Source organism: Heterocephalus glaber, unplaced genomic scaffold (genome assembly GCF_053883595.1).
Source record: "Heterocephalus glaber isolate CG9 unplaced genomic scaffold, H.glaber_assembly_v1.0 deba00000331, whole genome shotgun sequence".
Lineage (NCBI taxonomy): Eukaryota > Metazoa > Chordata > Mammalia > Rodentia > Bathyergidae > Heterocephalus > Heterocephalus glaber.
The window spans coordinates 36,442,950-36,467,652 of record NW_028258142.1 but is presented as its reverse complement, the minus strand read 5'-3'; the positions used below and the strand labels follow the sequence as shown (position 1 = coordinate 36,467,652).

At 39.0% G+C, this 24,703-nt stretch overlaps 1 protein-coding gene across 6 annotated transcripts in view; it reads left to right on the top strand.

Moving 5' to 3' along the window:
• Positions 1–24,703, top strand: part of Setbp1 (SET binding protein 1) — a 357,001-nt gene that overhangs the window by 309,201 nt on the left and 23,097 nt on the right. For 5 of the 6 annotated variants that reach the window (XM_087193233.1, XM_004855072.4, XM_087193225.1 and 2 more), the window contains one exon: positions 18,886–19,056. The exons of the other annotated variant lie outside the window; for it this stretch is intronic. In XM_087193233.1, coding sequence (XP_087049359.1) covers positions 18,886–19,056 — 171 coding nt within the window. The remainder of the gene's footprint in view (positions 1–18,885; positions 19,057–24,703) is intronic. 6 annotated transcript variants of the gene reach the window in all.

Here is a 24,703-nt window from a genome sequence, read left to right as displayed (position 1 = left end):
ATCACAGGTTTCTTAAACAGTACTCCTCGGAGAGGAAGCTAGATTGAGGGGGAGAGGGTCTAGATTGTCTCCCAGGTTTTCCAGGGTCTGAGGCACCGATAGCAGGAAAGAATGGCTCTGAACCTGGGAAGAACAGAAGAGAAAGAGCTGGGTGAGCCACAGCACTGAGATGGAGCAGGGATCAGGATGCCAGAATCACACTAACATCCCAAGGGTCACTTCCACGTTCCAGGCAGGGGTATGGGCAAGATGAGTTTTTCCTTGGGGTATGGCAGGTCATCTCGCATTCTTTCTCGTCTGCCAAATCTATGGGTTGGCAGCCAATACCTGTGTTGAAGCCCCTCCCATCACTATGAAATCTTTGTCTAACCTCATTAACCACATATAAAGTGCTCAGGTGAACTCTTTTGTAAGGCCTACAAATATGTCAAATACATACCTGCTCTTCTTAGGTGACCATCATCTTGCTTCTAAACATGCCACTTATACCCCAGGCCCGTGATGATTGTCAGAATGTCAGAGGGCTTTGAAGATGCATAAAAAGCATTTTATAAAGTAAGAGAGGAATGTTAGGCCACACTTCATACCTGTTATTTTACTTTTGTCAATGTTTCACACCAAAAAGTATATGTCTATTGAAAAGCAATGAGAAAGTAGATGGTAGCAAAAATATGCTATAGAAATAATTTTGGATTGAACAGAGGAAAAATAGGTGCTTTGTATTACATATTTATGACCATAAGTCATCTCTTTAACAGGGGGAGGGGAAAGAGCTTTGACATTGGTTATGAGGATATTATCCTCTTGAGCTGGATGTTTTTATAAAGCATCTCATTGATTCAGTCCTGTGATTACCATAGAGGAATTATTAGCATTTATACTTAAAGAAACTGAGCCCAAAAGTCCACAATCTCCACCCACTGAGAGGGTGCTCCCTAAAACGGACTGCCCCTGGGAGCCATGAAAGATAGCAAGAAACAAAAGAAATCACAGCCCAGACATGGTAGAGATGACCAACTATTTTGTTTTGCTTTGTAGAGGCACATAGTTTGAGCTCTTGCCGAGTTTCATAGGAATTGGTAGGGGAGGGGTGAGATTCTCTCTTATGTACTATTTTAGGAAAACCTGTTATTTAATCTAATTTCTGCAGCTGCCACTGGGAAGCAGGATGGCAGGATGGCAGGCTCAGTGTCCAGGAGACAACACGCCTGCAAAACAGGGTGGGAGAAGCCAGGGTACAAGTGAGAAGCCCAGGGCAGAGGACAGAGCCCCTACCCAAGAGTGGCACCAAGGCCAAGACTGAGCCCACAGGGAAAGTGGGAAGACGCAGCCCCCCCCCACTCCCACCTGGAAGGGTGAACATCTTGCAGAGTTCCTGTGGTGGCAGAACCTTCTGTATCTTTGTTCTCTCTTTGCCACGGCTTGTAAGTATTAGCCTGATGTTGTTTACTTCTTCTCTCAGTCTCCCCAAGGAATATGATTCACACGTTTTCAGATTTATTTGAACAAAATGCAATAAATATGCTGCTTCAATTTTAACTGCTGGCCTGTAGCCAGGGTTTTTAATGAATCTGGCCTGTGCTACTGAAGTGTTCCAGGATCTCCAGGGCTCTGGGCACTGTTTAGATTATACACACTGGTGTGCACACACGTGCATGAGTGCACGCAAGTGTGCGCAAGTGCACATGCGCACACACACACAGCTCCCACCCCCCCACCTCTTATTTCCTGAGGACCAGTGACTCACAGTCAACCAAAGGCTTTTCAGAGCCGACTCTGGTTAAAATTAGCAGGAGCCTTTATTTTCAAGGAGAGAAGGATCCCAAGGTCTTCTTTCAGGGCTGCATGGAAATGCCATCTTTTCATTTCCCCCCCTGGTTGAATTGCTCTACCCACCTCCAAAAGCTGCCACCATCAGCCTTTTTTCTTTGCCTTTCTTTTCGTGCAAACGGTCACTAGACCAGACCTAGCCTGTAGAGACCTCCATATAAAAACAGCTGGGTATGGGGATTTAATGTGGACATAAAAGGACCCTGAATTGATTTTCACCACAACTAAACAGCCAGAGCTCTAGGCTTTGGAGAAGCGAGGGAAACACAGGAAAAGGGACTCACAGCAAGATAGCTGCGCCCAGCACACTTTCTCAGTAAGAGGTGGTGGGGAATGAGTGAAGCCAGAATCAGAGTGAGAGATACTGCCTGGACTTTCCAAGAAATATGGCCAACATAGGGTAAAATTGTGGAATCTGCAAAATGTGACCCCAGCCTCTTCTCTCTGTAAAAGCTATCACAAGGATGTCCAACAGTTCTAAGAATTTATCACCCTAAAGTTCTATGCCCATAATGGGTCATTATAGGTTGGCATTTGGACACCCACTCAGAAGGAAGAGCTATTTTAGGGCATAAGAGGTGATTTCTACTGGGGAAGTAGACAAAGGGGTAGCTTCAAAGACTCCACCTACTGATAGGGTGGCCAGATGTTGCATTGTCAATAATGGACACCACCACCTATTTTTCTTCTTTTAAGGAACAAGCCATAGTCCAGTGATGGCGAACCTTTAAGAGATGAGTACCCAAATTGCAATCCCAAACCCACTTATGTATTGCAGAGTGCCAACACTGCAGTTAAACCTGAATACTGAGGTTTTAGTTTAGAAAGAAACAACTCATACATTAAAAGAAAATCAAATAACACGCATGCCATAGGTTCGCCACCACTGCATCTGATCCTTTCATAACTACTAGTGACTTGATGTGAAGCCTCAGTGTGTCTCTCTTCTCTTGAGATTACTCTCAAAAGCACCTCACAGATTGCTTTACAGGGCAGTTCTGACAACCCTGCACCATACCCAGCTCATTTCAGCACATTCCCTCCTGGGACCTTCACAGTCATAGGCAGAATAAGTGAAGAAAGTAAAATGGCAAGCACCTGAGTAGGAAAATCAAGTGGAAGTCTGGCCATGGTGACCAGAGTCCAGAGATCCTTGGCAACAACTCCATGTCACTGACAGGAGCCTCCATTCTCTCATGAGTGGCATGATTGGACCCACTTAGGGATCCCTCCCTGCCCTGATACTCTGTGACTGAGCTGTTTGTACCACAGACACTCAGTAGTTCTCCCTGAGCCCCATGGCATCTCAGAATTAAGGCTTTCACAATAAAACCCTCCTCCTATTTTCACTCTCTTAAAACAGAATAATATATAGCCCTTGTTTTTCCTGTGATTACTCAAAAAAATCACACACTCTTATTTATAATATTCTTAGAATTGTACAAAATTTCTTATGTAGCCAGGAAAAAACCCCCCACCTTGTTTCCACTTAAAACAGTAGTATTTGGGAAAAAAAATCTTCCACTTCAAACACTTCAAATCTTGTTTCCACATGGCACTACTATAGCATGATTTTCTATGCACTGAGATATTTTCATGCATGCCCTTAATAAACCCTGATGCAGTTCATTTAAACATGTGTCTGTTGATCATGTCTCTTGCTAGCCCTTTGCTGAGAGGACACTTTCAGAAACATGTGGGAAATATAGCACATGGGCTCTTTTCTCAATTTACTAATTATCTTAGCGGGAAGTCAAAATTACTGTGTGTAGTGGTAATGTTAATCATAGCCTGGCTACTAGGAAGGAGCCCAGTGGTATGCTAGAGACCCCATAGACTTTTTTCCTTCAGTTAATTCCCATTTTACAGACAAGAGTGTAAGGCTTAAGTCAATTTGTCTGCCTAAAGAAGAATCATCATGGATATATCTGATGGATCCTGAGAGTATGAAGCATCATAGACCTAGTGTTACATTGTACGTGAGCAGCGCTGTAGAACTGTGGTATAGGCAATGCTCCTGCAAGGTCAAGCGTGTGAAAGTGCCCAGTGAGGAGGACATTCACTGCTTGAGCTGGTACTGAGGAGAATAAATATGGACCAAGCCGGGATGATGGAGGGAGGCACTGGTTCAGAAGTGAGGAGAGGAATATGACTCCCAGTCAAAGCTGTCCTCAGGAACCTGCAGGATCACGGTGTGCCATCCCCTAATCCTTTTTCCCAACAGGAAAGCCTTTGATAAAATCACCGGAGAAAGTAAACCATCTACCTGCCCAAACCTAGAACCCAGTAACCCTCAATGCTGGATGTCCTTCAAGTGAATTCCTGGCTTAAGGAAGGGCTGCCCTCAGATAACTCTGATTATTTTTAAAATGTTCCTTATAAAAACAAACACATTCCACTTATTACATAACCAAGGCTGGAAAAATAATGTTTTACTGTCAGTTTTATTACTTGGGAAATGTAATAGTTTCCAGGTTTGAGAAATATAGTCAGGGATTTTTTACTTGACAAATAAAAATTATATATATTTATCCTGCCTAACAAGTTGTTTTAAAATACGTATACTGTGAAATGATCAAATCAAGCTAAATAATATATTCATTACTTCACAATGGGTTTTTTTGTAAGAGAAATTTTTAAAAATCTTACATTTGCTTCCTTGGCATTTCTTGACCATTTCGTTTGTTTTCTGAATCCTGATTTCAGCCACTCTTCTTCTCATAGTGATGCTCAGTTCTCAGGCTCATGTTAAGCCTGGCATTTATTTCTTAGCTCCGAGTTCATACAGTTGTGGCTTATTTGTACATTTAATCAGGTTTTTTTCTTTTATTCTTCAACAGTTTCTGAAATTTTTAAATCTCACATTAGGTTATTATTATTTGCTTGAACCCAGGGCTAACCAGAGAGAATTAAAAAAACAAGCCCTTTGCTGACAAGCTTTCTAGGATGGTGTCATTGTGTATTTCTAATAGCCATGAGAAAGGAAGGCTCCATAAAAGAAGCCAGGACAGAGAGACTTGTGTTCAAATCCCTGGTAGCATTGAGTTACTATGAGACCTGAAATGTTTCTTAACACTTCAGCCTAATTTTTCTCATATATAAAATATGGTTGGTATTACCCATTTTGTGAGGTTGTGAGAGGTTAGGTTAAAAGTGATACATGTAATCATTTGCTCTTCGACCCAAACATGGATAGTTAGTTGATTTTGAAATAATTTCAAGGATTTCATTAGAAATCAGCTTCTCCTACAAGAAAGCTCTAAGTCAGTGTTACCATGAGGCACCCACACTACATGGTGGAAACACCCAAACAAACCAGGACCGAACTATGTTTTCCAGACCTGTCAGATGTCCAAAAACTATTGCATGTTATTTGACTTATCAGAAAGAAATGGTATCTCTATTATCTTCTCAAAGATAGAAATGCTTTCTACACTAGCCTCTCTGATCTTCTCTTTGGGTGATCAGGGGATTTTCCTACTGTTTACAAGGGCTGATAAAAAAATATAGTATGTGTTTAAATTTTTAAAAAATTATTACAAAAAGACAGAGCCATCCATCCTCTTCACAAAACTAGCCTTTGCGTTGAACACACTTGTCCCATCATTCTAGCTACTTTCTGAAGGAGTTCCGGAACTCCTCTTTTGTGAAGGTCTCTACAAAGTATGATTTTAAAAATATGGTGATGCTGCAGCAGAGTGCCATTCAACAGAAAAGAAGGCTCATAAAAGCATTATGTTGTGTCCTCATCTATCTTAATCACTAGACCTGGCACTGTGAGAATTCTGGCTCTTTCCTAAAGTCAAAATGACCATGAAAGGTAAACATTTTCAATCAATTCAGGATATAGAGGCAGCTGTGACAGCTCCGCTAAAGACATTCACAAAAGAGCACTTCTAGAACTGCTTCAGAGAGTGACAAGAATGATGGGATAAGCGTCTTTGAAGTGAGGGAGAGTATTTTGAGAGGGATTAATGACAATGTGTCTTGTACTGTAATAAATGTGTTTCAACATTCATCCTATTTTTGGTCCTACCATAAGACAGAGGAAATTCTTCTCTTTATCCAAGATACAGAATCGGAATTAGAGATCATGCCATCTCCTGAGTCTCTGTCACTTCACCTTGCACCTTTTTTTTTTTTTTTTGGCCAAAAACTACATAGTAAACCTGTGAAGTCACTTCTGCCCTGTGTGTTTGTAAATAAATCCCTGGGCCAGTGTGCAAAATAGTCCAGACATGAGTGCAGTGGTTGAGCCTCTTGTCCATCCGTGTAAAAATGTGGGGTGCTTCTATGTTGCACTCATCTCAGTATTCAATATTTCTGTTTTTTCAGCTAGCAGAAATTCAGTTTGTGTGTCTTGTCTTCAGTTACTGTGATAATCACTGTCCTTTCTCAATTATTTTACTAATTCTTTCTCATCTTTATGTTGTTCAGCAATGGCATTTTTATCAAGGTCTACCAAAGTCCCTTTTTCATTATACATGCTCCATACATGTCCGTTGAGTGAAGAAATGGACAGATGAATAAGTACACAAAATACATATTCTTAGTACATATCAATGCAGTAGCATATAACTTGTTGGACTGACTTGAGTTTGCAAATTCAACAAACCATGAAAATTGAGTTTTGTAAAACAATTTAATTTGCTATCTGTATGCCAAATAATAACTATCTTCACTGTTTTTAACTCCTTATTAGGACACCATGGTTTAAAGCTAAAATATACCTGGCTCTTTAGGAACTGATGTTAATCTTATGCCTCTCCTTCCCAATTTCTGTTCACCTCTCTAAACTACTTGCTTGATTTCTTTCTGTGTATCTATTCCCTTAGATGAATAAAACATCCACTCCCAATGATTAATATTCAATTGTTTCCTTCTTTCTCCCAAAACCTCTTACTTTCTTCCTATGTTCAAAGCTTCTTTAATAATGTGAGATTGAGCCTCAATAGGAGATTTTTGTGTTGGGTATGAAGTCCCTCAAAAACGATGTCTAATCCATAGGAAGTAAAACTGAAAATCTCTGTGCAACTATATAAAAATCCATATATGCAGAACATAAATATTAGAGAAGGACTTTTTCTTCTTGAAAACATGTTAGAACTTTAAAAAAAAATCCCCCACCTCCAGTTTTCTCTAAATACTGAGCTGCCTTTATGACAGAGTAAGATTTACTTTATAAAAATATGATTTAAATATGGTTTAAATATGCCTTCTAGGCAAGAACCATAACACTCATCACTGTTTCTGCGATAGTGCTTACAAAAGAAATTCAGTTGCAGCTTTTGCCCAGTGAAGGTTGAGGAAGGGAAAAGGAGATGAGTGGAGGAAGGAATTGTAGAATATAACACAGTGCTTAACTATTCTACATCAAAAGTTCAGTTTCTACTCTTAATTTACAAATGTTATATCATGAGTTGACTCCTTTCTCAAAACCCATGGGAAGCAGCCTTTCCCCATTATAATCCAAATTGAGCACATGGAGCACAAGTCACCTCCTCTCCATGGCCGGGTGTTTGTGTGTCTACATGCAAATGCTTCCTGACTCATTACCCACAGGTGAAACTCATGCTCTTAGCACCATTCCCAATTTGACCCAGGCTGCACTCCTGTTTCATTCACTCACCCTGGAAACCTAAACTCTGGCCACTAAGAATTCTTGCCTTTCCTCCAACATCCTATCCTATTTTTTTTACTTTGTTGCTTTTGCACATGCTGTTTTCCTCCCAGAATTTCTTCCATCCCCTTTCATCCAATGCTTCCAAATTGTTTGAGACCCAAGTAATATGTCACTTCCTCAGTAGTGTCCTTCCTTCCTTTACAAGGAAGTCATTCTCCTAGGTAGTCATGTCTCTAGTTCCTGATCCTTTGGTACTTATGACTAAGCATTATCATATCTGTGTTTGCCTCAGGCAATTTGAGGATAGAAATTTATCTTTGTATCCTCATATTTAAACCTAAGGGAAAGATACTATTATTAGTTGCATTATTCATGAGAAGAACAAAAGCACAGAAGTTAAATAACTTGCTCAGGTCCACAGTTAGTGGCTTGTAGAGCTGTGATTTGAACAGTAAGAACATGGGTTCTTTTAATCAATTTGGAATATCCTCTTCCATAAAAATTATCATGCTGGCTATACTATAATCTATGTTAACAGAAATTCTGATTCTTAATCAACCAGGTCAATTATTTTTGTTTTACTTTGAATTATACAGCAAATAATTAACTATTATGCTAGAATATGTTAAAATCACCCCACTAAATCTCTCGCTTAGCCCCAAGTGCAGTGAAAGGTAATGTGGGTGGTGGTACTTTCAGCTCAGGGGAGATTGTTATTTTAATTTAAATTTCTTGTTTTGTATCTTGTTTCTTCAACTACCCAGTTGACTACTCAATAACTAGATGGCTTCTTATACTTTAGAGTCTCCCTAAGGACCTGCAGTCGCTGTGTTCACAGTCGGCATTGAAACTTTTGCTGAATAAATCTAAACATGAACAAAACTGCTTCCTTATTATTAACCCCCAACAATTGACTGAGAATGTAACAACAGGTTGAATATTTAGGAGTGGACAAAACTTTGCTTCCTGGGATGTCAGCTTTCAAATATTTGAAAGTTATTTGGAGTGGCAGAGACAAAGCCATTGCTTGACCAGCAACCAAATGGTGAGCCTTTGGATCACGCATTTGGTAGCCTCTATCCTAATTATCTTCTAAATATCGAAAGTTCCCAGGGCTTATTCCTGGATGGCTGTTCTGAGCATATTCTGTGCTCCAGCTACTGGGCTAAGCATTTTACCAGCACCATCTCATTTAATCCCCACGGTAGCCTCCTGAGGTAAGTGCTTTACTCAACTATTTTTTTTTAGGAAATAAAGAAACTGAAGCTTTGTGGGGTTAATCACTTGAACAAGGTCAAATACCTAGTTAAGTGACATAGCCGAGATTTAAACCAAGGACCGTCTGGTTGCAGGGTCACAGCCTTATCCACCAGCTTACAACTCCTTTCAAGTAGTTTATTTCCCAATTACTGCCTAAACACATTTGGGTTCTGCTTCTGACATGGAATGTTTCTGTCTTCACATCTTTGCTTTACATTCTTCCATTCAGTTCCTCTGTCTTTTAAAAAATAATGACCAAAATATTTCACAGAATTTTTTAGTGTGAACTAGCAGCTCCTATCACCTCCCTAGACTCATGACCTTGAATAGTTTGAATAGTTTCTTCTGAAATGCTTATTCCTTTTTTAAAATACCCTGTCTCCAGTCTTTATTTCTCCCATTTCTTGGACTTCCAAATGAAATTGAGACTACATAGTTCCTTAATCCTATGCCATCTCACAGTGAGTCCCTGTGTACCTGCATTGAACCCCCTGTGAGTCTTTGAACCAACTAAAATCTCTCTGGTAGTTCCAGACCTTCCCATGATAAATTACTCTCTAATCTCAAGCCTCAGCAAAGCTTCTTTGTCCTGGTTGTCCACTTCTTTAAATGTTGTCCCACCCTTCTCTGAATGACTCAGAGACCTCCTTAGATGTCTTAACTATTAAAGTATTTCCTTTTTATATTAAAGCATATTATTAGTTTAGGTACAATGCGATAGTATCTTATCCATTACCTCTGTGCACCATATAGTGGTTAAAACCAATATACCCAAGACAAATTTATTTTATGCACTTTGGAGCCAGGCAACAGTGAAATTATCTTAGAGGATAGTTTTAAAAAATACATTGAATTCATTTCTTGAATAAAGGCTTACAGAGTCAACCAAGTAGAAAAAAAATGTTGAGATGCATTTAACCTCATTAGTTTCAGTAAGACTGACTCCCTCCCATCCATCAGAGTTGAGCTACATTAGTGAAACTCAACTATTTCCAAATCTCATTTACATAATGGACGAGAAGTGAAATGAGCCCAATGCGAGGGGAGCCACCCGGAGGCACTAAAGTTTATCACAATATGTAAGAGTTCCTTTAGATTATTGCATTAAATTTCCACTAACAAGATAACAAATTAATTGTCTGCATTACTGTGCTAGCCCAAAGTCTATAGAGTATGGAGTTTCAGCCAATGAAGGTAGCTGGGGACCTAAGGACTGTGGGAAAGGAGGGATGATCAAGAAAGGTGATGAATGCTACCTAAGCTTTCTCCTGCCCCTTTAAGAAATCCCAGGCACTTCTGTAATCTGATGGTGGACTTTGGCTTTATTAGTGAGGTAAGCGAGGATGAGTAAATCAACTGTATCAGACAAGCCTCAGGACATCTAGAAATTGATCATTCCGCCGAAATAAGCACTCTGTGTTTATTAGCTGGGAGTTCATCACTATCGCTTCTCCTCATCCAATTCCTAAGAGATTTCAAAGCCATCATCATGGTATTAGCTCCTCTGACTGAACTACTAGAGATAAAGATTAGATGATCTATCTAATGATGGGTCTGAGTTTCTGTGGTTTTTTTTGTCTTTTGTTCCAAAGAAGAGAGCTTTCTTAGTACACACTCTGTGTCTATATGTGCATGTCTGCACACAGTCACAATGTGTTTGTGTTCTATAGGATGAGTTCAATAAAGTATGAAATAAAGTATGTGATTTGAAGAAAAACTCTGCATTAAAGCTCTTAAAACAGAAAAACTTTCATAAGTAAAGGGTTGACATCTTAATAAGGGGGATGTATGTTAAATTGATTTTTCTAGCCAGATACAGTGGGTGATATTGCACTGAGAAGAGTAATTAGATTCTATAGTCATATTTATAATCCTAGCCTCGATACATAGCCAGACTTCTGCAGATATATTCATAAGAGTGAATAGATATTAGACTGATTTTTTATAAACCAGTAAATGTGCATTTGTCTATTTAGACATATATTTATACACACATGTACTGAGCTCCTGATATCAAGCTCTTTTCTCAATATGGCTTCTAAATAAGCAGTAATCAAAATGCAAATAAGGTGACCCAGTTAGCATGGAGATCTGTATTACCATGCAGATGTGCTCTGTTACTAGGTACTCCAGAGGTAAAAAGGAAAACACTACAAAAGATGCTTAGATTAAATGACATTGATTACTAAGCCCTTCACATTAGGGAAAATCTAGGGGAGAATCTTCCAGAAACAGTGGTCCTATTGCTTATTTCATATCTGCTCTCCTGGTGTGGTCTGTTCTTAAGCTTCCCTGTAGAATAATAAGCATGCACCAGGAAAGAAAGAAAACTGATTCTGTGAAGTCAGAAAATATAACCCTTACAGTCCAGAGCCCTTGCTGGACAAAAATGATCCAAGGATGTGGCTGGGGTCAGAGTCATGGCTTTGCCACTCTCTGTGTGTGACACCAGACAAAGCCAGTCATATTTCCTCTCTGGGCTTCAGGTGCAGGAAAGACTGTACTAGTTTCCATCCAAATCTAAACTGCCTTGAGTTACTTGCTGAATCTCCTGTGTTCAGCAATTGCTTGTGATATGCTTAATGTACCCTACAGTACCAAGTTCTTAACCTACCTGATCACCAAGGATGTAAGGAGCATGGTAGGTGCATTGTACTAGTAAATTGGTTCTAATTACATATATTCACTGGCTCCTTTCTTATTATTGCCTTTTTCAAATCTCCTTGTTATATTTTCCGGAGAACAGGCACCCCCCATTCTCTTATTTTTTTCCAAACACAGGTGCAATCACAGCAGCATTATGTTTGGATCTCTCTGCCTTTGGTCCTTCTATGATCTCTCTCTCTCTCTCTCTCTCTATTTCTGTCTGTGTGTGTATGTGTGTTTATGTATATGTGCACATTGTATTGTGTATAGGAATTAACTTAAATAAGCAAGAACTCTCATTTGAGCTTAAAAGTATCTGTGAACCTTAAGCTGGGTACAAAATTTGTTTACATATATATACATGTATATACATATATACATATGTATATATACACATAATTACATATAATTATATATATAATTTGTTTGTTTATATATATATATGTTTTTCTAAGAATATCTGATGCCTGCAATAGAAAAAAATTATAACCCATTCTAACTTGCAATGTTTCCTCTTTGTAATTTTAGTATTTGATGTATCTCCTTCTAGATGTTGTCACTGGGCATTTGTAGAAATCACTTTTCTACTGACATGAACTTACCACTGTGGGATCAGGAGAGACTAACTTCCATATCATTGGAATTTACTGTATAGAGTAAAGTACTTTTATGTAAATCTCTATGAGGTGAGCAAATGTTATCATCTCAGACCATTTCTGCACTTCTTACTGATCAGATTGTTTAGTGGTTTTTCTGATTCTTGAAAGTTTAGAATTGGAAGGTAGAGCTAAAAGTAGATTCTTAAAAGAGGAAAATGAAGCAGAATGAGATTCCAAGTTTTTAACTTCATATTAAAAATTATTTCTCTCTGATGCAATATTTTAATGATAACCATTTATTGAATAATTTCTTTATGTTAAGCTTATGCCAGGAAGAAATAAGTAAAAAATATAGTGTGTGCTTCTCAAGGAATTTAAATCTTGTAGAAAATACATGTAACTTGAATGTACAAAGTAAGTGTAAAATGAGACAATTAGTACTTAAGATAATATAGTGCTTTAAAAAATAATGATGATCACTGCAATTGAATGCTTATTTTGCCTTGGCACTGTAATAAATATTTTTATAGATGTATTAGATTTTCTTGCTGCTGTAACACATTTTCATATTCATGAACTTAGTGGCTAAAATAACAAAATGTGTCATGCAACTGGCAGACAGAAGTCCAAAATGGATCTCACTGAACTGAAATAAGATGTCAACTGAGCTAGGTTACTTTCTGAAAATAATAAGGGAGACTCCAGTTCCTTGTTTTTCACTTCTGGAGGGCATCTACATTCCATCACTTATGCCTTCCTCCTGCATCTTTAAAACCAGCGTTGTGGCATCTCCCTGGCCTAGTTTCCATCATCACCTCGCTTTCTTTGTGACTCTTCTGCTGTGCCTTCTTCTTCCACTTCATTGGGCCCTGGTGACTACACCGAGGCCATCTGGATAATTAAGTATATTCTCCCTTCGTTGAAGTGGGCTGATTAGCAACATTAACTCTATTTTCAACCTTAACTTCCCTCTTTAATATTTCACATGTTCTAAGAATTAAAATGTGAACAACTTTTAGACGGAGGGGAATTATTTTCTGTCTACCACACTGTAAAACTCCTTTAACCCTCACAACAACCTCATGTAACAGATGCAGAAACCAGGGTATGGAGAGGTGACACAGCTCACCCCAAATCACACAGCTAGGAAAACAGATAGTCTTTAGGCCAAACCTTGCAGAAAGCTGCCTTAACTATCATACTTCTACACATTTTTATTCACAAAACTTCTTTCTCAGTATAGTACAGAGTAGAATAAAGATATCATATGAATAGGAGAGGTTGCCTTTTGATGCTTGAAATAGCACTCTAGTCATTGCCCTTATAAAAAGTAATAGCTACCTTTATGCCATGCAGAAATAACAGAATGTGATTTTTAGCAAGTAAGAACTGTTTTGACAAATGCCATATCCCTGGTGTGGTGGACATTCTATAAACAGTTGTTGAATTCATAAATAATATGATGCAACAACAATACAAATGATACTGACTTTGGTGTAGAGCAATATTACTTCTAAAATCTTAAAGGCCTCAGTTTCTTCTATAATATGGATTCCCCTTATTGGCCATGAGTGAGGTTCATTTGCACAAAAGAAAAAAGAGCAATGATAACCAGTCTATTAGAAAGGGAATCAAGATTTTAGGAGCATTTTTGTCTAGTAAGTAATTTACTGTCAGTGAAGGAAAGAACATTGAATTGAGTCAAGAGACATGGATTTCAGCATTGCTTCAATCACACTTGTGAGCTTGGACAATCATCTAGTCATCTGTTTCCTCATTTATGAACTGGGAGTTTCATTGTCTACTCCTTATCATCCATAAAGATGCTATAAGGAGAAAATAGCATAATGCATGTCAAAACTCTTCACAAAATTAAAAACCATGAGCTGTTAATATATCTTAATCTCAATTCATGCCAGTGCCTCCATTCTGCAGTACCAGAGAGGTGACTGAAGGGATCAACCCTCCCAGTGGCATCAGACCTCTCCCACCATGCTGACCTAGACTTTGTTACCAGGAAACACAAGCATTTGCAAATTTTAGAAATAGAAAACTAATTTAAATTATTCAACAAGCCTCTATTAATCATACACTGTCTGCTAGACGTACTGTTCTCTGCGGTGGATGTTGCAAAATAAATTATGTGTGATCCCTTGGTGATGATTCCATTAGCTCCTGTATTTTGAGGAAACTGTGGAATGAGGGCCTGCTAAGAAACCAGAGGACCTAGATCTTGCCACACCTCTTGCTAGCTGTGTGATTTGAATAAATCACATGACCTTTCTGATCCTCCATTTTCTCATCTGGAAAAGGGGAGTAAATAGTAGCCACCACATGAATTGTTTTTGTTTTTTCTCCCTATGAAATAATGAGAAGGTAGATAACTAGCTTTATGTTTTGGGGGTTTTTTTGGTACTGGGGATTGAACTTGGGTCCTTGCACTTGCGAGGCAGGCAGCAGAACCATTGAGCTAAATCCCCAGCCCCGATAACTAGCTTTATAAACCTAAAGCAACATACAAATTACTCTAAACGGAGGCTGGTTTTTATTATCCAAGGTCACAGAGCTCATTAAAGGGATCCTGGGAATGTTAGCCACCATAGACTCTGCTTTTCTGTCATGACCCTTGTGACCTTAAGCAACCTGGGGAAGAGGTAATTGAGCAGCAACTACTACTTTGAAAGAAATAGAATCAAAATATTGAAGCTATTGACTCACCCTTAAGGCAGTAAACAGTGCATTGGTCTCTGACCTTTGCGCATCCTAGGGCAGTCAATAACCTGGCCAGTAGATGCAGTGCATGCCACTGATTTTGATTTGGGAGTAGTTTAACCTTGAACTGAGCTTCAAGTAACCAAGGCAACAGGAAGTCAGCTTCTGCATCGCACAAGTAAGAATCCATAAATCAAGTCCCTAATGCAAACACGGTGTGCAGGTAGAGGTTTGAGGGGATAAATGGTCTATGAGAAATTACCTTTGAAAATGAGTGACTGTCCCTTGATAGATTATAGCACAGTTTCAAAGACTTTTTTTTTCTAATTTATCAATAGAGGTCAACAGGTTATAGCAGAATGTTTTCATATAGGTTTAACTTTTTTCTATTTCCTCTTGGCTCTGTCTTTTAATTATGAACAGATGCTGGATCCACAAAGTTATTAGCATTGTTATTTCCTCCTTTTAAATATACACTGCAGGGTGTCTTTGTGTTAAGCATAGGGATACTCAGAAGTCATCAACCATGAGTACTTTGTTTTCTAAATTTAGACAGCAGTCACTTCCCAGATTCAAGTCCCAGATCCTTTTCTCAGGCACCGGTGTAGGCAGGGTGCTATAACTCGATATTTCAGCCAGTTCAGGGCTTTCTGGGTTTTTTATGATCAACCTCTAGCCTCAAAATCCCCTTGCCTATGGAGGGAGAGACACCAGGCTCACGCAGGAAGAAACTCTCCAGATATCCCACCACTTTGGCCTCCCATACCAGGGTGCATCTGCTGCCACTTGGAATGAAGGGAAACAAAGTCTTCTAGGGACAACCTGCCCAGTTCACCCTCTCAGGGAAAGGTCACCTATTCCAGCCCCTCAAGACTTCTGATCTCAGACAAACTCAAGACAACTGATCTCAGTTATTCAGGGCTCTTAAATTAGCCTTTGTTAAAGTTTATCTGGTATTCTTGCCCACATATGCCATTTCTGAGATGATTTCCATTAGCTTTTCAAGACCCAAAAGTGACTAAGAAAACGTCAGGGCTGGTTTTCTTTTTTTCTTTTCCTTTAATTTGTTTTCAAAAATGGACAACTAGCAGGCAGTATTATAACCTAGAAAATCCTAAATTATCAAGGGTTTTGAAAAAGCTAAATAGTGACAATCTGAATGACAGACTGTTTTAAGTGTCATTTTATTACATTTAACAAATTCTGTAACATAAACACTTGAGTAGCAAAGTATGCCCAACAGAGTATGATCAGATCAACTTTAATGAGATGTTGCAGACTGAGACTAATTTAGATTGTGAACATTTGCATGAAAATGGGTACAACTGAAATGACTTGCAATCAGTTTGTTCCCAAGTGAGGGTTAAATATTCTGCTCCTAATCCTGTTCATTACCTTCATTCCCCAAGCATAGCATAATTTAAACAAAGAAGTACCTGTGGCCACAGGTACAAAGATGACAAATGAGTGAGTTTTTTCAGGGGAGCAGTTGTCCACTAAAAAGAACTCTGATGCTGTAGAGTTCCCGAGCTGCTTCCTTTTAGGGGGAACAGTGCTGTGATGATGCAGAGAACCAAAATGGGGCATTGTCCTCAGACTCCAGCCTTCGCTGATAGACTTCTAGATTTCTCCCAAAATTCATTTTCTCAGTGGGGAAAAAAAAAGTTTAACACATGTTTGTGGTTTTAAGAATATTAACAATAAAGGAAGTGAAGGAGTAAATGTGAACACTCCTTCCCACGAATCTCCCTTGAGATCTCCTTCCTCAGAGTAGCAAGTGCTATTCAGATGGGTCTCCTTACGGATGATTCTCTGTGTACTGTAGCCTATACTATCACAAGGGCACATTTTACCAACAGGACACACTGTACACATCTTCATGTTTCAGTGCTGGTGCCTGGCAATCTTTCTGTCATAGAACTTGATATTTGCCTGTCTCTACTCTCAAAAATGCTATAAAATATTCCAAAAGAGCACAAATGATACTGTTATTCATGGCACCTCAAAGCAGGAGTTTCAGAGACCAGAATGGAGAGCAGGAGGAAGGTAGTAGAAGTGTGACTTTCTTCTTAATGGTTACTGGTGGCTCTTCCATGTGTGATATTAGAGCCTCTGCATCCTCAGCATGAAACCTGCTTCGATGGACTTGGTCATGCCAGGTGTTAGAGTGTACCCGGGCTGAACAAGATGATCCTAGGTTTAGCATTTGGCTACCTGGAAACTTCAAGCTCTGACATTAAGACTGGTGTGAGTTTACTCAGCTTTTCCTTAAGCTCTCAGAAATGTGTTTTCCTCATCTGTAAAATAGAGAAAATACTAATATCCACACTACATGCTTCACAGGGTTGCTACAAGGCCCAAGTAGAACTGATCTCACTGTGGCTGTGCGATAATGGTACTCTGGGAAGGAACTGTATCATTTCAGGTTGATTGGGATGGAAAAAAAAAGTTGTTAAGAACTACTGTGATAAAACCCAATTTGTTGTTGTTGCTGTCAGTGGTGGCATGCGGCATACAGATGAAGAAATGGAATAGGTAACCATTTGACGTGGATCAGATACCCTCTGGATCTAGACCTGTGCTTGAGTGAGATGGATGGTCACTTTTTTGCAACTGGAGATGTTGAAGGTGCCCATGAATCCTTAGTCATGTCAAAAAAGAAAACTAAACCTTTGCTTACTGGTGAAAATTGGTTCTGAGGGGCCGGGGATTTAGGTCAGTGGTTTCACCACCTGCTGCACAAGAGCAAGGACCTGAGTTCAATCCCCAGTACCAAAAAAAAAAAAAAAAAAGAAAATTGGTTCTGAGGAAGCAATGGATTATAATAATAATTATGTTATTACCACCACTAATAACAATAATTATGTAGACACATAGTATGGACTGTGTGTTAGACATTGTGTAAGCACTTTACATTAACTGGCTTATTGGATGAACTCAACTCCAAAAGTAGAACTTCTCCAAAGTAGAACTGTCACCATCCCAATTTTACAGTTAAGAAAGCTGACTGTACAAATTTAAAGTTTAAAGCTGTAAGCTTAAAGTGTGAGGAGGTTAAGTAACTTGCTCTTGTTCACACAGCAGGAAAGTGACAGAATCTGGATTCAAGCTCTGGAAACAATATTCCAGAAGACCTCACAAGTGTCTACAAGGCTTTTAGCATCATGGACACATGACTTAAGATGTTTTTTAGGACCAGACCCCCAAACGTCCCCAAATCAGCTCTTTCTTAGCTTAGTGACTGTTATTTCACAGCAATCTCCACAATAAGTTTCCTGCCTCTAGTAGACTGGCCTTTTAAAAATTGTTTTTAAATTAATATGCATTAATTATACACATGAATGGGGTTTGGTATAATATGTCAATACATGCACACAGCACACGCTTTTTAATTTCAGTCTCCCTGTATCCATCCTCCCACACTCCTTCCCAGCCTCTAGTATCACTATCCTGCATTAAGGTTGACTTTTTCTGTAACATCTACATATAAGACAGAACATGCAGGACTTGTCTTTCTGTGTTTAGCTGATTTCCCTTGCAATGTCTTTCAGTTCCATTCATTTAGCTGCAAATGACAGCATTTCATTTTTCTTTCTAAATGAATAATAGTTCAGTTGTGTTTATAAACCACATTTTCTTTATCTGTTGATCCTTTGATGGACACCTAGGTTAATTCCTTTTCTGAATCCTGCTCATTCCCATCCATGACATTGCATGTGCTCTTCTCAGGACCAAGGATACTTCCCCAGCCCCACTCTAGCATGATCTCTGGAAAATTTTGCCTCCTCTCTTCCCACACTGATCTTACAGGCTTAGAATTCCTCAAGCACCTGAGATGAACAGCACGAATGCCTACATGAACTTGTTCTCAAGTCTTCCCAGATGGATGACATGAGAAGACTCCTATCTTGAGAACCTCACAAGTTCCCCTTCATGGTGCACACACAGAGTAACATCAGCAAAAGACAGGCTGGTTGATCTCAGAATGCTAAAGGGTACCTGAGGCCTCTGACTGCTTCACACTTCCAGGCAGCTTATCTGAAACCATCTCTCCTAACCTCAGGCTACTTTTTTTCCTTTAAATGTTTTAAATTTTCATTATCTTCATACCAGAAGGCGGTCGAATCATTTGACTGTTTCCTCAGAGCATATTCAGGTTGATGTTCTTCCCGTTCCTTTAAATCAACTGCAAGTTTGGGGGTTACTGTTTTTTAGGGATGCCAAGTCCCCACTTGAAAGTGGACCAGATGGCAGCATACAGTAAGAACGAGGGCCCAGTGTCCACCATGATGACCAGGAAGAAGCCAGCTGCAGTTGACAGTGTTGCAATTCCGCCAACCCCAGTATTATCACTTCTCGCTGCCTCCACAGCAACATCAGATGCAGGTGAGCATATTTCAAATGCTTTGGGTTCACCATCATGAAGATGGGGGTGGCAAAAGCCTACTAGAAATAATCTATTGAGTACAGTAAGAGTTCTCTGCTGAGCCAAGCTCCCACAGACACTGGACATGGGAGCTGTTTCAACGTTGGGTTTTTCATTTGGGAGGAGGTCTAAAAACGGAAGAAAAAAGAAAGATCAGCTTGGCGGTAAAGAGTCCTCTCTGGTCTATGAAGCACAACTAAATAATAACAGTACTAATTACTCTTCATCAAGCCATAGTAAGTAATAGTTCCTGCATCAGGGATATATATAGTTTTATGTGACTCACAAAGAACTCTGTGAAATAAGTGCTTGTATTCTCATTTTGTAGAGGAGAAAGGTGACTGTCACAGCAACCTGTGGATAGTCAGGATTCCAAAGCCAAGATCACAACCACTGCATTTCACTACCTCCCTTGCTCATCAGGGTTGGAAGATAGTTATCACTGAGTTTCCCTGAGGCACTAATATATTACACCCATGGTTTTACAAATTCCTCAATAGTTCCAAGAGTTCTCACCAGTAGCGGTGCTCTTTATTCAGATATCCTGAGTTTTTCACACATGATCCCTGCCACCTCTACTCTCTTCCCTCCACAATCTCCCCTGGGCCCTTATGCCAATCCTACTTTGCCAAGCTCAACCTTGCTACTAAGAACACAGGTCTTGGATGTAGCTTAGTGCATGTGCTTGGGAACAGTGTTACTTCCTATTCATATGTTGTAGATCTTCAAGGCCCAGCCAGTCATAGCTGAAAATGCCTGTAGAACCCAGGGTCTCTACTGTCCATTTAGTATCTTCTCATTAGAAAATGTCTCCTATGTAACACATTAGAAAATGTCTCCTATGTAACTTCTCCCCTGTAGCAAAACTGTGTCCACACACAGGCAGAGTCCACACTTATATTCTTGCTATCTTCGTGGCACAGAGAATGGTGGCACATTCCTTTGATATTTGTTGAATAAATACATTGGTAAACATATATTTTTCATGTTTTCAGTATTTAAACATTCCTCTTATTATTAGAAGCCCAAATATAGACACGTCATTGATATTCAATTCAACTAATCTCATTTTCTCATTCAGTGGGTGCTTTGGGCAGAGAATTCAAGTTGACTACATACTTACCTCCTTCATGGAAATCATACCAGTAATTAGTGAATGAGTCCAATTGAAATAACAAAAAAATACTTGGAATGATACTTCCCAGACTGAGTTCGGCAAAATATTGGCAAGGATTTTGTGGAAAAAAAGACTTTTCTGCTGTGAGGCAAATATAGGAATGCTCCCTTCCTTCCTGTAGAGATTTTCAGAGTTTTGAATTGAGCAGTGCACATTAGTAGATTTTCTGAAGGAGGCACAGAATTCCACAATTTCATCTGAAAACATAGCTTATTTTCAGGGGATGAACTGTTCATATCTCTTGAATACAGTATTTTCCCCAGTTGTTTGGGAAATCTTGCTCTGAGGTTACCTCTCAAAAATTATCATGAACCTTTGTACCTTTTACTCACGTGGTGTGAAATGAGCAGTTTTTGGTGGAAAGAATAGATACTCGATATCAGAAAGAGCAAGAAGTCCAAGGAGAGGAAGTCACAGAAGAATGAGGAGGAAGACACCTTTGATGTCTGATGGATCAGTAGCACTTTGAGAAGTCAGAGGTGGGCATTGGTGCCTTGGCTGGAACACTAGGAGGACACCACTTAGCTAGAACAGAAGATGTGGCCATGTTCTGCACTACCCACCCTGATAATTGCTTACTCAACCTTGTCAGTTAAGGACCGAGCCCTCCTTTATGGATTCAGATTTTACCCTGTGTCTTTCTGCTTTTGCTTGATATTTTTGCACAGATATTTCCCAGGGGTCAAATACAAGTGGTCCCTTGCTTTCCTTCTGACACTCTTTCCATTCAGTGTGAGAGATTCCATTCTTGGGATCACTTTATTATTTGGGCTTGCCTCCTCTGCTTGTTTTTGATTAGTGACTTACAAATGTGCCACATAGATTAAAGAAACAGGTTGGTATTAGACTTTTAAATCTGCCTGTCCAGTAATCTGAGCTGAGCCAAAATTCTCCCATTTGGGGACACTTTCAAGACAGGAATGGGCTGTTTAGTTTTAGCAGAACTCACATGAGACCCCTTTGAGAATTGCACAGATTTGATCTATTTCCAGGTCTCAGAACTCTGGGGGAGAAACAAGTCAGAGATCTACCCCAGGTGCTGGAAGCCAGACCTTCCTGAGATTTCACTCCCCACAGATAAACAGCTTCCCACAAACCTGAGAGACTTGGGAGCACACAGGCTGGGCTCATGTCCAGTACTGCTTCACATATGCAGTAAAGCATACCTCCCAAGATTCTAGGATTCGCCTGAGGTCATACTATTGGATTGAAACCCAAATTTTCTGATTTACTGCCTGATTTGCAGTGGAACCCCACTTCTGTCATAGGCCCAACATGAGCAAAGGCAGATTGCTTTCTTCTTAACTATGGACCTGGGTTAGTCAGATTTTTGTCCCTATGAAAAAATACCTGAGAAAGTCAATTTAAAGGAGGAAAGATTTATTTTGGCTCATGGTTTCAGCGGTTTTAATCTGTGGTTGTCTAGCTTCATTATTATGGGTCTGTGTTGAGGCAGAATATGGTGGCATAAGGGCATGGTAGAGCAGAGCTATTCGTGTCAAGGCAACCAGGAAGCAGAGTGGGTGAGGGCCAAAGAAGAGCAAGATAGAGTTCTCAATATCATGCCCTTGTGATTCACTGTCTTCAAGGAGACCCAGCCTCCTAAGTCTCCATTATCTCCCAATAATATCATCAAACTATAAATCCATCAATGGACCAGTCCTTGATAAAGTTGGGGCCCTTGTGATCCAATCATCTACCGAAAGCCTCTCTGAATACATGAGGGAGGACTCCTTAGATTTAAACAACCATAACAGGACCTCTATTTCTTTGGCTAATAGTCTGGTGGCATAGATAGCTCCCTCTAACCAAACCAAGATAGAGACAGCTCTGACCATAACCAAGCACATAGTAGGCAGTTCAGTTACTGAGTTTGTTTTCCTTTAATTGGATGCATGCACAATAGTCATATATATTTCCGATGAGACAACTCACTTGATTTTTGCTTTCTTTAGAATGCGGTTCTTCATCTTTCACTATAAGAAAAGTAATTTCGAATTATTTTGGGCTTTATGCAGTACTTAACTGATAACCTATTTTCTAATAAGTTATCATTTCTATGAGATGATTTTGGAAACCAAACAACTTCAGGGAGAAAAAAGGAAATAAGAGTTAAACTATGTGGTTTGTAAAACAAAATTAATTTAAGATATCACTTAGAGAAAAGAAGATGCTTGCTGAAATATTTCAAGTAATCAGGAACTTCTTTCATTTAAAAAATAATAGATGCTGAAGTACTAGATACAGATCCTGACATATACTAGTGGTTCAATAAATAATGTGAATAAAATGAATGGTTCAGAAGAGAAACTGTGTGCTTACCTAGTACTGAACATGGTACAAGACATCTGAGAGACATACTGGATCTTGGAACCATCTAACAATCTAATGGAAAACATCTGACAGGCACAATATCAGACTGTTGGTAAATATTTGTCAAATAATTGATTGGTCTGCAGTATTAACAGTAATTTTTCAAACAGATGACCTTCAGTATAGTTTTAAAAATGAAGATTTCTCACCTTATTTTATAAGCATTACAATATGAGAGAAATGTTTGTTGGTCAAAGATTTAAACATGTCTTTTCTAGCTTAAATATGTGAGACATGGATTTAAACGTGAACAAAGACCCCTTGCTATTTCTGTTTGAGGCAGCATTTTAGTCTCTCACAGTCTGAGACACATGCTGGTTATGAGATTATTGATTTGTGGCAGGAGAGGGTGGCCAGCTGAAAACAAGTCAGTGTGTGAGCTACTTGGAGAGAGGAATTTAGGGAGGGATGGCAGTGGCTGCCACCAGTTCTCCAACAGGTCAGCCTGCGTGATCAAACTGCTCAATAGCTATTGATCTGCTGCAGTCCCCTGGCACAGCCAAGGAGCTCTGATTCAAAGCAGTGCTGCATCATTATTGTGAGTAATTAGGGCTAATGCAGTAAAAGCTTCAATAAAGTTTGTTCAAAGTGATGCATAATTTGAAGCAACTTCTATTACACTTGCCCAATAATGATTTAATAATCATTTCAAATAATCCACACCTGAATAAGTCAGGCTAATTTTTCTTGTCTTCTACATATTGAACTAACTTCTCAGTGAGGTCATGCAATGTATACAGAATTCATGATTTCACCTTTGAAGTGTGTTTTTCTCTTCCCTTGTATTTAATATGAGATTATATTAATAGATAAACTCCAGGTTGAATTAAGAACTCAGTAAAACATCAAAAAAATGAAAATGCTAAGGTTTTGCCCCTGAAAATCTAGACTAAGAATGATGAAAAATCAAGTAGTATATCCTTTGTGTTTCCTCTGTCTCTGCCTGTCTGCTTCTTACACACACACATCCTAGTATTCTCTCATCTTATATTCCAGAAGAAAAAAAGACACTTATTAGGGATGATATCAGTAAATTTCAAGTATTCACAGTGTAACTATGTGAGAAATTCAGAGGAACAGACTGAAAACATTTCTGAGTTTCTGTGTTTTGTATCAAGACTAATCCATTATTCTCCCAAATCATATAATTTACTTTGTTTAAAAATATCAAAGCCCACATAAGTGAAAATATCTAAATTTCACATGTCTATTAAGTTTTTAGACATTTTCCTTTTTATGGCAGAGCCTAATATTAAGTAAACTATTTAATTGTAAACCTTTCAGCCAAATCAATATTAACTACACCTGTAATAGATGCAAAACCTTAAGCTTGAAAAATTATTTACCCTTACAGAAATACTTTGAATTCTTAATTCTAATAGAATCAGGAAGAAACCTAGGGTAAGTAGCTAGACATAATGATCATGAAAATTGCTTCAAGATTCTAAATTCTATGATGCCTGATTTTTCTCTTCTCTTTAACTGCAATCTGTGGGGTTGGCCCCTGAATAACAAAATATCCTGGTGGAAAAAGATAGCAATGAATAAGAATATAAGAATTGTACAGTTATTTATTTCATTTGCTTTTATCTTTAACAGAACATGATCTGAAGCTCCTAACCAAAATTACAGGCCAGTTCAGCCAACACCTGTGTTTCAAAAGAACCAAAGTAGAGCAAATAAATGGGCAAGCTAATAGGATTTGGGTTATCCAAGAATGTAAGTTTATGCACTGAAGGAGCCTTTTCAGATTGTAAAATAAATCCCTGTAAGTCCATACTAATCAGTTAAACCATACAATAGAGAATCTTCCAGAAAGATCCAGAGAAATTAATGCTTTTTAAAAACACAATTGTTACAGATTTCTGGAAAGCATTACCCAGGAGGCAGTGTTGAAGCATCACAGAATGAGTCTGTGTTTGTCCAGAACCTCTGCTGAAAGTGGCAGGCTCAGGAAAAGCTACCCTCCCTTCATTCTGAACCAACAAAGCACCCAGCAAGGTTGGAAGTTGCTATGCTTTCCCGAGGTCCCCATCTCACACCAAAGACTTTCTGGA